Consider the following 15,803-nt stretch of genomic DNA (forward strand, 5'->3'; position numbering starts at 1 on the left):
CCGGGTCTACGAGACAGGGGTGTATAAGTTTATCACGTTAATGACACATTCACATTTCAGATACCCAGCACCTATGGGGAAGTTTTGCGTTTTGCAACAAAAGAAGCCGTCAAGTAAATTATTATCTAATCTATCTTTACTTGTATAATATCAAAAATATAAAAAGTACAAAACTATTTAAAAAAAGGATTTTGTATTGACCAAAAGTTCATTTCAGCCATATTTTCAAAATTCTAATTTTCTGGACAAAATTTGTACTGAAAAAGATATAAAATAAATAAAACGTTTTATTTAGAATAACAAATTAATTAAAATAAGAAAGAAATCAAAGGTAATGTCATCAATACGTAATTTTATAAAAATCATTCAAGTCTTCGGATGTTCTTAACTTTTTTATTTTTAGGCCCAAAAGTCTTCTTAAAGTGTTCACCATTTTTTAAATTATTGGTTTATTTTCCTGGAGAAAAAGGGTGTTTTAGAGTCCATGAAGCTTCAAAAACTTCACAACTTGTTTTTAATATTTTTGGCATCGAAGCTTTATGTTCTTACATAGTTTGTTCTTATAAAAAACGTGTAATTTGTCTCCAATAATATAACTAATAAATAGAGCTGTGTACTTTATAATATAAAAATCAAAAATCAAAAATAAAATATAGAAAAATTGATTAAAAAATTATTACTCGTCATTGCGTTGATGAAACAAACCTGCTTTTAGTTCATCTTCATTTCTTGTGGTCTAAATAGAAAAAAAAGCAATTAAAACCTAATTAATCATTAATAACGATTGTTTAACAGGCTCCTTCCAGCAGTTAGCGTGATGGCGTTATTGGGCCTTTTTAAGCGTGATGGCATGATATCTGATCTAGAAAAGCGACATACGTAGAGGATATCAATGTTTTGGCGTGATGTCGTTATGAAAAATATTTTCGGCCGTAGGGCGTGATAGAATTCTTTTTTTAGGCCTGCTGGTAAACTTTGATAGAATCAGTGATAAAAGGCAGGCAGGTATCAGACCAGCAACATCTACTTACCTAAATTTGCCTTGTCTGATACGATCTTCCGCATTTTTCAAATCTCTTTCGATGGCATCAAGTTCTCGATAAAACCGATTGTATCTATTCATAACTGTAAAATAATGCAAATAGGATAAGTCCAAGGAGGGTCGACAAGAGCCCTCCATTACCCTCATCTTTTTACGCACAGCACGGAGTCAAAAAAACTACAAAGATTCTGATGTAATTGCGTAAAACTTGTTCAGACATCATCAAAAAACAAACCGGTTAACAATATGTTTTCTTACATCTAAATGGTGCATCACCAGCTGATGTAGAACACGTTTCTGAACACATTTTAGTTTCAACAACAACACCTGCAATATCCAATGTATCGGAACTGTCTGCATGCAAATAATGCTGGACCTGCAAAGAGAAGATATAAGAAAATTATAACTAAATTAATCATTGTTTACGCCACATTTAATACCTTATCGGTCCTTTCTACGGCGGCCTTGGTTTAGTGTCATCACCTTTAACGCTTACCCTTATTATGTCAAAGATAAATTTTTTCCACTTATGGCCTGGCCCTACTTCAATTCCGATACCTTATCACTATTTACTCCAGCGACGAAAAAATATCATCAACAAGAATCGGCGATAAGTATCTGAAAAACTTTTTAATGTCGAGTGGCCACAAAATTTTAATTTGAATAAAGAAAACGATTTGGAAATATTTCCCACTCAAAGTTTCATGTCAAGATGATAATTTCAGTTTTCATACCCCCCGAATTCGACAAAAAAAGGAAATTTCATATAGAAAACCACAATTTTTCATAGTCTCGTCCATTTTTAATGCGTCTCCCCCTATTCATATATTCAAAATTTACAGACAGAGGGGAGAGAAATAACCTAGGGTACGAAATTCGTTAGGTTAAAAGTAAGATGGCTTGGCTAGGCTGAATTTCTTTGTGTGCAGGGAAATGCCCAAGAATAAATTTGCACCAGTTTTTTTATAAATCAAAAGTTAAATCAGCATTGTCATGGAATCATATTGAATAGTACTCGACGATAAACAAACAAGATACCTGAGCCAAGTAAAATTTTTAAAAAGATTTGAATTTTCTTTTTTAGATTTTAAATCAAAACTCACATTAAACTCATCGCAATAGCCAGGAACATCCATTTTGATTTCGACCCATTGTGCGTCAGGTAAACTGTCGTCTGCCCAATTAACAGAGTATGTACCAAAGTTATGTTGGAAAAGTTGGATGATAACGCTGTCAGTTCCTTTAGTTAGTGGAGCGGATTGACGTCGAACCAAAGCCCTGCAGGAAGAGCATCAATTGTGCTTACAATTACAACCTACAGTTTGACTCTGGCTAATTCGAACTCGAACAGGAAATTTTATTTGCTCGATTGATAGAGAGATTCGAATTATAGAAAGTCTTTTAAGAGGGTTTCTCCCTGACGAGAACTGAGAATAAGTTCGAATTATCGAAAGATTCGAATAATAGAAGTTCGAATAAGCGAGACTCAACTGTATATAAAATATTGTTTTTTGAATTCTTGGCTAAGTTATATACATCGAAAAGGGAAGCCCTCAAATTGCAGGTACACCAAACACAGGGCATTCTCTAGAAGAAACATAAAACCCGTGTTGAGGAGTGCCATTATTACGGTGACAAATTTCTCACAAAAACTCAGCGATTGTACTCAGTGGTTTTGGAATGATTTATTAAATCCAGAAATTAATTCTTGGTTCTTTGAATTCAGAATTCACTATGGTCAGAGCCCTTTAAAGAGTGTCAAGTCAGCTGTATATAGCGAAAAATAGGCTTCTGCTTATCCTTTTAAATAACGTTTCTTTATAGGGATTACTAGATGGTTCAAGTTGTCGCAAACGCTGGTTTAGCTTGCGCATTAAAAGCCCGTAGGATGTACTCTGAGTATCAGAGGCTAAGTTTTTAAAGAAAGTATCAACCTCTGACGACCAGGTATAGAAATTTTATCGTGCATGTGTCAATCTAATCACTATAGAAAGAATCAAAGATGAAGAGCAAATATTACCATATTAATGTCAAGCAGACTGTATCAGTATGCAGTTTACTATTGACGAATTCCTTAGAAACTTAGACTCGTTGAAAGACCTACCTGACGCAATAATTCTGTCTGTTACATCTGGCATGATAATCTCCATTGCCCCAGTTAATATCACATGTACATGACAATGCTGTGGTTACGGCTGAGCGGGTAACAGCTGCTGACACCAAACTTCCTTTGGATGCAGCCAATCGCAAGTAAGTTGCTATTAATAGAGAGAAAATACTATTTCTTTGAATTCTTGAAGTTTATTACTGGTTAAAATACTCAACTGAAGAAGAAGTTGAAATTACTGTTTGCTACAGTACAGTCGGAAGTTCGCTTGTTATTTGTAAAAACAAAGTCAATTCGTGAACTAGACACATTCGTTAAAGAAGAATGGAGCATTTAAACATGTTAAGACCCTTGGCAGTGGTATGATAAGTTTTTGGTTCAAAAAAAGTTTTTTAAATTCCATAATAAACGAAGTTTGACAATATAAGTAAAAATGCATCTACAAAAATATTGAATCTTGACAGATATGGATAAATATTTAAGGAGATCCTTGCTGTTTGTGAAGGAAAAAAGAACTACTTACAAAAACCGAGAGGAGCCGAAGTAGGGGCAGTCGTTGGTCCTGGAGTTGTGGGTGTCGTTGTCAATGATGCTAAGAAAATTCGAAAGAAAGCTTCTTAGACGGTTGAAAGTTTTTATTGAAGTATTTAGGTTTTACAAAAACATCCTATACAACCATTTTGTACGAAGGATGGCAGTGATTCTAGTTAAAAGAATTAGAAATTTTACGCTTAGTATGTTAGTATTTATTATAAGAATTGTAACATCGGACAGTTAACGAGAATAATTTTTTTTTCAAAAAAGTGATCTTTAGTGGCTGCAGTCGCAGACTTACTTTAGTAGCCAGGATACATTAAATTTGGCAATTTTCGTTGAAATTTTGAACCGGAATTAAAGCACTCAAGACAAAAGAGATACAGTGGAGTCTCCATAACTCGAACACGCACAGTTAACACCAATTTGTTCGAGTTATGGAGTAAGGTTTATAAAGTATTGTGAACTGAAGGGACGAAAAAACTTTTTTGTGTTAAGAAGACATTATCAAGTTGTATAGGTTTAATTTAAAAAGAATATCTACAGTCAACCCTCTCTAATCCGAACCTCTCTCATGTGGATCTCTCTGTAATTCGAACAAGAATATTTCTATATTGTCTCCTCAGCAGCAGGAAAACCGTTCGAAATCCTTTCTGTAATTTGAATTATTTTCTAATTCGAATTGAATTCTTGGATCGAATTAGAGAGAGTTATTTATACTATACTTACAGCATGTATTACAAGTGGATGCACATCGAGTTTTGGCGAAAGTGAAAGTACAAAAGTTAGGAGTGGAATCAACCAAAAAGCAGTTTGTGCCGGTATCTTGACAAGATGCTGTCGGTGCAATGGTGGTCGTTGTTGTCGTAACTCCTGGAGCTGCGGTCGTTGTTGCGGTCGTTGTGGTGGTCGTAGTAGTAGTCGTTGTCGTTGCTTTATTAAAAAAAGGAAAATTGTTTATAATATGTTTCTATGAGCCAATAATTTAGCGGTATTTAAGTATTAAAGTAATCCTTATTTTCAATCTTCATCAAAAGAAAGAAACCATTCGAATTTCTATACGAACAGAAAAGGTTTGTTAGTTTATTCTTCTAAAGTTCACCCACGGTAGGTAGGTGTGAACTATTGTTTTCGCTTGTCATTCCTAGTGAACTTCTTTTAACTCTAATAAGTAATACTAATACACCGTTGAACAGATAATAGCTTAAATCCAAAACAGCAAAAACAGATTGTTTTGACTCGATTGAACTACTTTCTAGAGGCTGTAACTTTCGATGCAACCACTTTTTGTGATAAAAAAAATTATACATGTCAGATGATCAGGAAGTTTTGAGGTACCTCCCGAAAATGAAGTTTCTAGTATCAAATAAGGATGAAGAGCTTATTAAAAGATTATTTTTCTCAGAGATTGCAGTGCTTTGTCAGAATTAATTTTTTCAATGGTGTTTAATATGTTAAAATTAAAGCATCGGCTGAAAAATGTTTTTCAAAACAAAAATTAATGCACACTTAAAGCGATAATGCCAACGGACTTTAGTGCTACAGCCTATAACCCCTGATTGACACTACTGTCAATAAATGTCTCTAAAATTCGAAAAATGAATACAATTCCCGTTCAATTTTGAATTAGTGAATGTCATGTATTGATTATGAAAACATTAAAAATGACTAAATGTTAAGTACGAAGGACCCCCCCCCCGTATTATTCAGATTTGCCCTACGATTCTGGATCTTAAGACCTTAAAAAAGCTTAATTTCATTTTACCGACAATGAAGAGAAGAAAAAAAGATTTTATTGAAATCTGTTACGCTTGTTTTATTGGGATATTTACCACAAAGGTTGCATGTAGCTTGACATCTTGAATTCGCCAATAATGACAGAGTGGTACAATAAGATGGATTGCTTTGGAAAATGAAGCAATTTGTACCCACATCTGAACAAGTATCTGAAATGAAAAATATCATGATTATTAAGCTGTTGACATCCTCTCATTTGTGCTTCTTATACTACCAGTGGTTTTAACGTCTAGTTTTATTCAGGCAAGGGGTAAAATCTCGATTAAATTAGAAAAGTAAAGCACAAAGGGAGAACAAGCCGGCTATGACGTTAATCCAACGTTTAAAAAGCAACGCTATTTGCTTTCATTGATGAAAGAACGATATTCCAGCTAACCCACAAATCCCTTTCAGTTTCATCGTCATTTCTTCATCCTCACAACCATCTTCATATCAGCTCATATGCATGTCTCTGGCCCCCACAATCAATGTTGCTTTGATTGGGCTTAATTTTGATCTCAGAGGTTGATCTTATTGAGCCTAAAGTCCCTTTGGGGGGGAATGTCTCAGTCTCGCAAATTAATGCAGAAGATCGTGAATTGTAAGGGACCTAGATCGGAATAATGTTCTTTAAGCCTTCATCAAACGTTATTTGGATGTTATAGACGTAAGATGGACGTTATAGACGTTATATGGATGTTATAGACGCTATATGGATGTTATAGACGTTATATGGATGTTATAGACGTTATATGGATGTTATAGACGTTATATGGATGTTATAGACGTTATATGGATGTTATAGACGTTATATGGGTATGACGTTATATGGCTGTTATAGACGTTATATGATGTTATAGACGTATGGATGTATAGACGTTATATGGATGTTATAGACGTTATATGGATGTTATAGACGTTATATGGATGTTATAGACGTTATGGATGTTATAGACGTATATGGATGTTATAGACGTTATATGGATGTTATAGACGTTATATGGATGTTATAGACGTTATATGGATGTTATAGACGTTATATGGATGTTATAGACGTTATATGGATGTTATAGACGTTATTGGATGTTATAGACGTTTATGGATGTTATAGACGTTATATGGATGTTATAGACGTTATATGGCGTTATAGACGTTATGGATGTTATAGACGTATATGGATTTTATAGACGTTATATGGATGTTTAGACGTTTATGGATGTTATAGACGTTTATAGATGTTATAGACGTTATATGGATTTATATGGATGTTATAGACGTTATATGGATGTTATAGACGTTATATGGATGTTATAGACGTTATATGGATGTTATAGACGTTATATGGATGTTATAGACGTTATATGGATGTTATAGACGTTATATGGATGTTATAGACGTTATATGGATGTTATAGACGTTATATGGATGTTATAGACGTTATATGGATGTTATAGACGTTATATGGATGTTATAGACGTTATATGGATGTTATAGACGTTATATGGATGTTATAGACGTTATATGGATGTTATAGACGTTATATGGATGTTATAGACGTTATATGGATGTTATAGACGTTATATGGATGTTATAGACGTTATATGGATGTTATAGACGTTATATGGATGTTATAGACGTTATATGGATGTTGTAGACGTTATATGGATGTTTAAACAACGGGGTGTGACAAAAAAACACACTTACTTCGTTTCATTCTTTGTCTGGCTTCAAGAACACGTTTATTTTTGATGAAAGAAAGGAAAGCAGCAGATCGTCTTTTTCTTCGGGGTGGCATTCTGATTTGTTGATCTTCAGCAAAACGCTCTGCCATTGGTCCATCTCTAACAGAATGCATTCTGATTGGCTCATCTCCAGCAGGAACATCGATTAGGATCAAATTAATTGATGCGTACGTTGACGATGATGTAGCTGTATAATGATCGTATACTGCAAAAAAAAAAAGAAGAACATAAGAGGGTTATTCGTGTTTTTCTTCACGCAGTCTGTACGGATTTTATGGCATGTTATTGGTCCGTTTTTGCTTGCCCACGGTTAAAGGTTTCTATAGAAATCCCAGCGCAAAAAATCCCTAAGTTTTGAGTATACCGGTAGAATACCTCTTGGGTGAATTGTCTTTGTATATTATACTAGCCATAATTTTCATTAAAGTGCCACCGCAGAAGAACGATCAAATAAGTTGTTGTATTTGGAAAGAAATGTTACTGATAGCCGTTACTTCTGTTAGAATTGCATCTCATCTGAAGCAAAATTTAGTCTACAAATATTAGCAATTTGTGTCCATCTCTCTTTAAAAGAATAAAAATTTCTAATTTGCGTTGCGGTTGATAACTACTTGTGGTTTGAATAGGGAATTTCCCAACAACAAAAGGTATTTTCCTAAATTCGACTCTCTGAGGTATTAAAAAAAGACATATAGAGCTTTGAATTGGGTAATCAGATCAAGACAACAAATCTGGAAAAGTGTTTTTAATGATGATAAAACAATAGAAATACAGTCAAGCTAAGAATGTTACCGGTACACCATTTAACCGGAACTAAAATACTGAAAAACGCGCGCAAAATTATGAGATGTTTGCCCAACTTCCTTATGCATGAAGCTATGAATGCCATCCTCGGAAGCTTTAGGCTTCCTGCGGTGGCAAAAAAATTTACTTATAGATCAACCGCTACCATTTAAGAGGATCGCTAATGACTGTTAATTGAAAATATTTTCTTTTTAGTTTTAGAAAAAATAAATGTAATAAGCCATTACTGAAATGGTAGCAGATGGACTACCGAGTCTTGATTACGGTCAATAAACGTGAGATTATTGAACTTTAAAAACCTGAAGAGCTATAGTGAAATCTACAAGCTTTCCTAAGCAAGAAAATGTGAAAACTAAAGAAATGCACTGCATTTGGAATGACGGATTAAATCTAGCATTTTCTTTGTTTTCACACAGCATATTTTTTAAATATAGTGATAAATCCAACGTTTGTGAAAAATCGCGTGTGTCATGGTGTTAAAAAGTGACTTCTCTCTGACTCTTCTGTTTTTTAAATCAATGTGTGTACTTACAAAGAATGGCACAGTTGTTAATAAGAGTAACTGAAGTGAGAGGAGAGGGTGTGACTGGCGGGAGTGGGGGTGGAGCAGGGGTGGTCCTTGTAGTCGTAGTCGTTGTCGTTGTCGTTGGAGTTGTGGTCGTTGTTGTAGTAGTAGGAGTGGTGGTCGTTATAGTGGTAGGAATGGTTGTTGTTGTTGTAGTTGGGGTGGTAGTTGTTGTAGTCGTTGGGGTGGTCGTTGTAGTTGTGGTAGTGGGTGTAGCCGTTGTCGTTGTGGTCGTTGTCGGTGTATTGCAATCAGGAGTTGGTTCACAACCGTACATCCGCTTTAATTGAGTTTGATCCCAAGAACTAAGAATATCTGATCCCATGAGATTCTGGTTTTCAGGATCTTTAGCCTGGATAGTTATCAACCCAGAGGCTCGCGCGAAAGCAGAACCTGAATAGTGCATCACGCTCAAGAAATCGTAGGGCTAAAAGAGAAATAAAAATAGAACAGATAAATTTTAGAACTTATTTCGTATAAGGTGCAAAACTCAAACTTAAAGGCAGGAAGAGTTTGTCACCTAATAAAAGGGGCGTACGGGGTTTGTGATTTCCGAAACACCGAATAATTTTGCCAAAATTTTCGAAATTTCGTAAAAAAATACTTGCAATTCCGATACCGATTTTTTAGTCATTTTTTCTCGTTTTGACTGATTTTTCATCAAATTTGATTTTTCATGTTTGAATTCCGAAAAAAGGGAATAAAAACTTTATAGTACCGAAATTTCGAAGCAAAACTTCATGGATTTCCGATACCAAAACAATTTCAGAATTCCGAACAATTTCAGAATTCCGAAATACCGAAGAAATTTTGCCCGAATTCCGAAATTCCGAAGAAAAAAGGGTCGATTTCCGCAATTCTGAAAAACCGTACGCTCCCCACATAAAAGTTAAAGCTAAACTAGTCTACGTTAAATCTTCCTTCGTTTCGAGCGTAAAACTCTTATTCTTCCGGTATACGCATACTAATCTTCTTTTGAATATTGAATTTCTTCATATACAACACATGCGCATTGAGTTTAAATGAAACAATATAAGGTTTTGTTTGACACCTAAGCAAACCAGCTCTGTTTTAAACATTAGTTTATTTTGATTATCTTTTGATAAACTTCTTCTATGTCTAATCGTATTAATAGGCGAATTGCCGGTTGGGTTACTAGTGACCACTTATAGCAGTACCTATAGACTAAGAAGAAAACCTAAAAGCCTATGGATCTGTCTATGTAGAATAAAGTTAAACTTACGGTGCAGAAATCGGAAGTGAATGTAAATTTATTGAATTGGTCAACACGGTTTGACTCTAAAAAGAGAAATAAACAAATCAATAATTAAGTTGTTCACAAAGGGTGTTAAGACGGGCAAAAATGTATTCGTAATATACATAGCGTAATGTTTTATTTTTTGAAAGCACCCAAAAATGACCGGGTGTTTGCCAATAGTCTTAAGAACAAAACTTGCCTGGGCTAGAGACCTCTAAGGGGGGTTTGGACTTTTTATGGTGTGATGAGATTAGCCCTTTTTTGTGCGGTATTACGGGATTCGACGAAAAAAGAGACTAGAAAACGGTATTTTAAAATCAGACGGTGCCTAGAGTTTTTTTTTTAGTCACCAAAAATGCCAGTGACGGGATATTTTTTTGTATCCGGGATTCCGAGATTCAGCCAAAATTTTGACGGGAAAAAACGGTATTTCTAACACCTAAAAACAGGGGTTTTAATGCTTATTGAGAAAAAGCAAACAAAGTTCAAGTTAGCCTTTCCCCTTAAAAAATACAGTACACTCTTGCTCATTTGAACTTGGACGGGGAATCTTATTTGTTCGAAATACAGAATAATTCGAATTATATTAAGTATTTTAAAATGGCTCTCCTTTTTACGGGGACTGATGATTTGTTTGAATTATTAAGTATTCGAACAATAGGAGTTCAAATAAGCGAAAGTCTACTGTCTGAAAACTATTGAACGTACGAATATTTTCAGTGAGAATATTGACAAAGTTATCACGATCCGAACGACTCTGTTCGTGCCCAAATCCCAAAGCGTGAAGGATTTCGTGAATAGTCGTTCCCGTGTTTGGATTACTAAAAAAACATCCTGGAGCAAGATTGATCGTCTGCGCATCTCCTGTACGTCCAAGCCATGACCAACAGCTGGAAATAAGAAAACAAAATATATTAAAAAATAAATTTTTGGTGAATTTTGGACTGAGGATAAATGACCTTCAAAGTCCCTCTAAGTATTGCTAAAATCACAATACAGTGCCGTAGGAAGCGTTTTGATATTGGGGGGGGCATAAGTTCAGTGACACCGTGAGGGCCAACCATGGTTTGGCTTTCGGGGGGAAAGTTTGAAATCTAGAGCTCTAAATTGGCTAAAAACACACTCAAAGAACTTGAATAATTCGGATAAAAGCAAAATGTAAAGGTAAATTACTCCATGTTTTGAAAAAAATCACTCTTTAAAAATTATTGGGGGCTAAGTTTTTGAGTTTTTCTCAGAGAAACAGAAAAATTACTTTGGGAAGAATATGATTATTGCCTTGAGAGAAAACATTGTTGTTTTGTTTTTGTGTAATTCAAAATAAGATAACCAACGACTTTTTCGTTATACAGTGACCAAATTCACGAAACGAGTGTGTTTGGTGGTCTATGTAATGATAAGAAATATGCCATTTCGAGATTACGCAAACTTTTCAAACACTTAAGACCAGGGCCGATACTCAGATAACGAACATTCAAATAAAAAACTTCGTATTCACCCTGGGCCATCCCAAATGTGCCTTTGGACCACTCAGTCATGGCTTCTTAAAACAACACTTACCCTCCTTCAGCGTTATTGAAGTTAATATAAGATGTTTCGGTTTTTCTTGGGGTAAGCACTTGTGAATTACATCCGGTCATTACGGCGTTTAAAATGCTGATTGCTGAGTTGATGATACCTAGCTCTGCCTCAGTAACTATAAGAAAATAAATGTGTAATTAGTTTAATCGGATAATGTTGGACTATAACTTGGTGGATTATACTTTAACATTAGCTAGTTAAAGTTTTGACGATTGTGTGCCTTTTTACTGTCTAACTTTAAAAGTTGTCTTTAGGTATTTCTTAAGGAGTTTTTCAAAATAATTTTTAGGTTTTTAGAGATTTGATTTTGCTAAAAAAAATTCCAATATGGTTTAATTCCGTGGAAGGTGCCTAAGCCCGCAAAATCTACGAAATTGATTTCACGAGATTTTATCCCATAATGATAAGTTTATAACTGTATCTGACAAACTTACTATCATCCCCACCTTTGTGGTAATGACAGAATATAATATTTATGATATTTATTACGTGATATTTTATACGGAAGCGTCCAAAATAAAAAAAGTTCAAATAAAAAATTAGTGACAAGTACCCGGTTTCTTTTGGGTGCTTCCGTTTAAAACATTACGTCACAGATATCACGATTTAAGGATATGATAATACTCACAACTTCCAGATATGTCGTAAGGGATTTTCAATTCTCCATTGACCAACGGCCATTTTCTAAAATTGAGAGCTGCACGCTTGATTTCGCTGTTTAGTTTAACTTCTTTTTGGTCCGTATTAATACCTGAAAAATATTTGGAAGGATATTGTTATTAAGTAAATTCAGTTATTCGAAGGCTCTTTTTTCCTTAGCTGTCTATCCGAAGGTCGGGCGCAATTCTTTCCCGGGAATCTCCTAATCATCCTTGATCCTTCTCTTTAATTGCTGCAAATCAAGCATGGATACAATTTTATGTTGCAATTACTCATTATGATTACTATATACCTAACAAACTAGTAGAAATTCCAATCAAGAAAGATTCGATCGAGATAATAAAATAAGTTTGAAAAAGAAGTTGGTAGTCAGTCCCAAACCGCAAAAGGACCATACATAGAAAGAAAAGGCCACAGTGAAAGATGAGGAGAAATTATTTTATAAATCGTACCATAACATTCGTTGACTTCTGCAACATGGGCTCTTCCTTCACGTTTCAATTGGTCAAGACATTCTATAAAGAAAGAGAGATTTTCAATATTATAAAATCAAAAGTGGATATAGAGCTGAGATCAATCTCAAACAGGTCATTTCAAACAAGAACCCCAGTTGCATGTCACGTCTGATAGAGAAAATCTAACCCTCTAAAACTTAAAATATCTTGGGAGTGAAATTTCTTTGGAGTTCCTGAAAATTCGGAAATGTCGAATTAAGAGTATACTACACGGAAAAGATATCAACGGTTGAATACACAGGATGAATGTATACAGTAGACATATTTCAATATGTAAGAAATACAGTTGACTTGACGCTTCATATTTCATCGAAAAAGGGTCGATGGAATAGATAGTATAAAGGGTCGTTTTATAAGAGTTTCTTGTTGATGCTGAAATTCAATATTAGCGAATAATATTGTATTATAAAGCGTCAACTGTACGGATTTTGAGCCCGGGGGGGTTGGGGCACTCATATGATCTGACCTACGCCATGTGCCGCACTTAAGGGTGGGGGTTTTCAGCATCCCAAAATACACTGTCAAGGGTGGAAAATACGGTTGACTGCCCTCCCCCTGGAGGATGTTTCATGGAAAGGTTTGGATTATTCGAGTACCGTTTTTGACATACTTTTTACGGTTTCAGGTACATAATTTCGAGCTTTAAAGATTCCGAGGCCTATGGGTACAGTTTGTGACCCTGTTGGTACGTCCTTTCGACCCTCAAAATAAATCAGGGGGTTGATCTTTATCATCTTAATAAATCGTTAATGGGAATAGATGGGATAATAAAGGGATGAAGAAAGTTCTTTACCATCAACACTTTCAGGTTTTTCATCCATCATTTCATTCAAGACATCTTTTTCTTCCTTGATTAAAGTTTCTAAACTATCTTTCATTTCTTCTGCTGATTCTGCAAAAAAGATGTAAAAGTACAATGTACTGGTTACACTTACCAGTGATGTGATCGGTGGGTTGAATAAAATTTGGGAATAATATATGTCGCTGTCAGAAATATTCAGGCGATATATCGGTGAGAACTGGCAATATATTGAAAAGATGTCCTAAAAATTGTAAGCTTGATCAGCAAAATTACAAGAATGTATGACCATGCGAGAAAGTTGATTTTTGATATTTCGTACTTTAGGGACCCTGTGAGACTCAATTGCTTTTTATGTTTTTTTTTTACCCCTGTGAAAATTTTTCAAGGGTGTAAACGCACATAGCCGGAACCCATTTTGCCCAAGTCCCCTCCCCCCCTGAGTTTGAAAAATTACAACTTACTTATTTCATCAACTGCGTTTTGGACTCGTTCAGAAATCGATTTAGCTTGGATGTGTATGACAATGAAGGCTAGTAACAGCAACGTTTGAAGTGGTAAATTCATATTTTCTATGCAGCCGTATCTAAGATAAAAAGAAAGAAAATATGACTTCCCAGTGCCTTGAAATGTGAAAAGGGACAGCGAATATTTTAGACGTGCTAAAGTATCTAGCTGTTTGGGGGTAATCAGAAGTACTCTCCCCCGATATTAAAGGTACTTACATGGATTGGGAACCAAAATGGACTTTATCTAAGTATTGCAACCAAGTAAATCCTTTCTATTAAATTCAGGCTGGGTAGTAAACTTTCTTTAATAATTGTTGATAGCACGATATATTTCTCCGAAACAATTCAACCTTTCAAAACAACCGACACCCTGGAGCCCAAGACTTCAGAAAAAAATTCCGAAAAGAAACGGCTTTCCCTAGCCAATAAACCATAATTTTGAATACTCCTTTTAAATAATGAAAAAAACTTTTCCTCCCGTCCGAATGGTGCCAGCTAAAAAGAGCTGAAAAGAGCTTGTTTTATGGTATCATGATGGTATCCAGAAAACAATTTCTAGCCCCTGGTTATTAGAACCCTCGATTTGTTCGATCCCCAAGTTGAATAGACACATGAGAGTAAAAGAGTCAAGTATCTGCTTACCTTAATATACACGAAGCGTTCAAGCTTGATCAGTTGCAAAATCAACTTTCTCCGATATGCGAGAAAGTGATGTGTGATATACCCACTCAGCCAAACTCCCCTTTTATAGCTTTTCAGTATCATAAATTCATCCATTGAATTCGACCTAGTGTGGTGTGAGGAACACCCTCTTAGGACAACCAACAGGGCTACAATTACATCACCCATTCAAAATCGTATTAGCTCCAAGCAGGTCTTTTTCTTAACACACATTTGAGGGTATTGTAGATAATTCGATGCTGCGTTGATGCTTTTTGTCGTCTCTAATTAAGAGTGCTAAAAATGTAATTAAAACATTAGCATATCCGGAAGAAAAAGCTCTCTGATTTGTCTTTTTAAATTAAAGCAGGGTTTCTGTAATCAGCAACCTTGTTGTGATTGTAGACTCACAGTATAGGTTTTAGTACGATTTAGAAGTTTAGTAATAAAGTGTGGTAATGATTGGCAGATCTTATCCAATTAGAAAGGGTTTTATATCATTTTAATAGTGATTTTGTAGTTGAGTGACATGTGGTATTTATTGAGCTACTAATTATTTATAATTAGCATAATTAATGAATGTTCTATGAATAGCTAATTAGTGATGAGTGGAGTTATGAATTAATTTACTCTTCTGTCAAAAAGGAGAAGTTCAAAATGATCCTGCGTTTAGCTCCTTTGGGTAGTAAGTTGGTTAGTAGCTTAGGATCTGGCTCTATTTCACTTTCGTTCAAACTCTAATTCGATCTCGACAGTGATAGTAAAATAAAAACGCTTATACAGCTTGAAAGTAAAATTCAATCAGCTATTTCAATCCAATCATTTTCTTTAATCTAGCAATCAAAAACCCCCAGAGGAAGCGGCAAGGGGAACTCAAGGTAAGTGCCTTGCCTTTTTTTAGGCTTCCTAAAGTGTACTATAAGGGTCAAAATGAGCAAAAATGAAAGGATATGCACTGTAAAGGTGCAAAAAGTGAGAAAAACGACGTTTTCGACAAAAATTTTGTAAAATCCAACCACTTTTTGCCTTAGAATGGGCAAAACTTTCAAGAGTGTGCACCGTAAAGATCGATCTCTCTCCCAAATTTACTATAATTTGCCAAATTTGGTCGTTGGTGCTTGGACAAATTTGGTGAGCCACAAGGTTCCTTTTTTAAACCCTCGAAAGTCTCTAAAAGTGGTACAAAAAACGATAAATTTGCAATTGAGTAAAATAAAATTCGTAAAATCGGAAATTTTTCGGCAAAATCAG

At 35.0% G+C, this 15,803-nt stretch overlaps 1 protein-coding gene across 1 annotated transcript; it reads right to left on the minus strand.

The window, feature by feature from the left end:
* Positions 1–547: 547 nt before the first annotated feature.
* On the minus strand, positions 548–14,823 carry LOC136801509 (uncharacterized). Its single transcript, XM_067058147.1, has 18 exons — positions 14,535–14,823; positions 13,848–13,969; positions 13,378–13,476; positions 12,522–12,584; positions 12,038–12,160; positions 11,389–11,524; positions 10,537–10,718; positions 9,814–9,869; positions 8,538–8,997; positions 7,164–7,406; positions 5,516–5,629; positions 4,413–4,616; positions 3,673–3,741; positions 3,147–3,300; positions 2,146–2,320; positions 1,301–1,418; positions 1,032–1,125; positions 548–736 (listed from the first exon to the last, which is right to left on the minus strand). The coding sequence occupies exons 2-18, from the start codon at positions 13,948–13,950 to the stop codon at positions 712–714; spliced, it is 2,418 nt and encodes an 805-aa protein (XP_066914248.1). The 5' UTR covers positions 13,951–13,969; positions 14,535–14,823; the 3' UTR covers positions 548–711.
* Positions 14,824–15,803: the final 980 nt, after the last annotated feature.

Source organism: Clytia hemisphaerica, unplaced genomic scaffold (genome assembly GCF_902728285.1).
Source record: "Clytia hemisphaerica strain Z4C2 unplaced genomic scaffold, Clytia hemisphaerica genome assembly, whole genome shotgun sequence".
In the NCBI taxonomy this organism is placed as follows: domain Eukaryota; kingdom Metazoa; phylum Cnidaria; class Hydrozoa; order Leptothecata; family Clytiidae; genus Clytia; species Clytia hemisphaerica.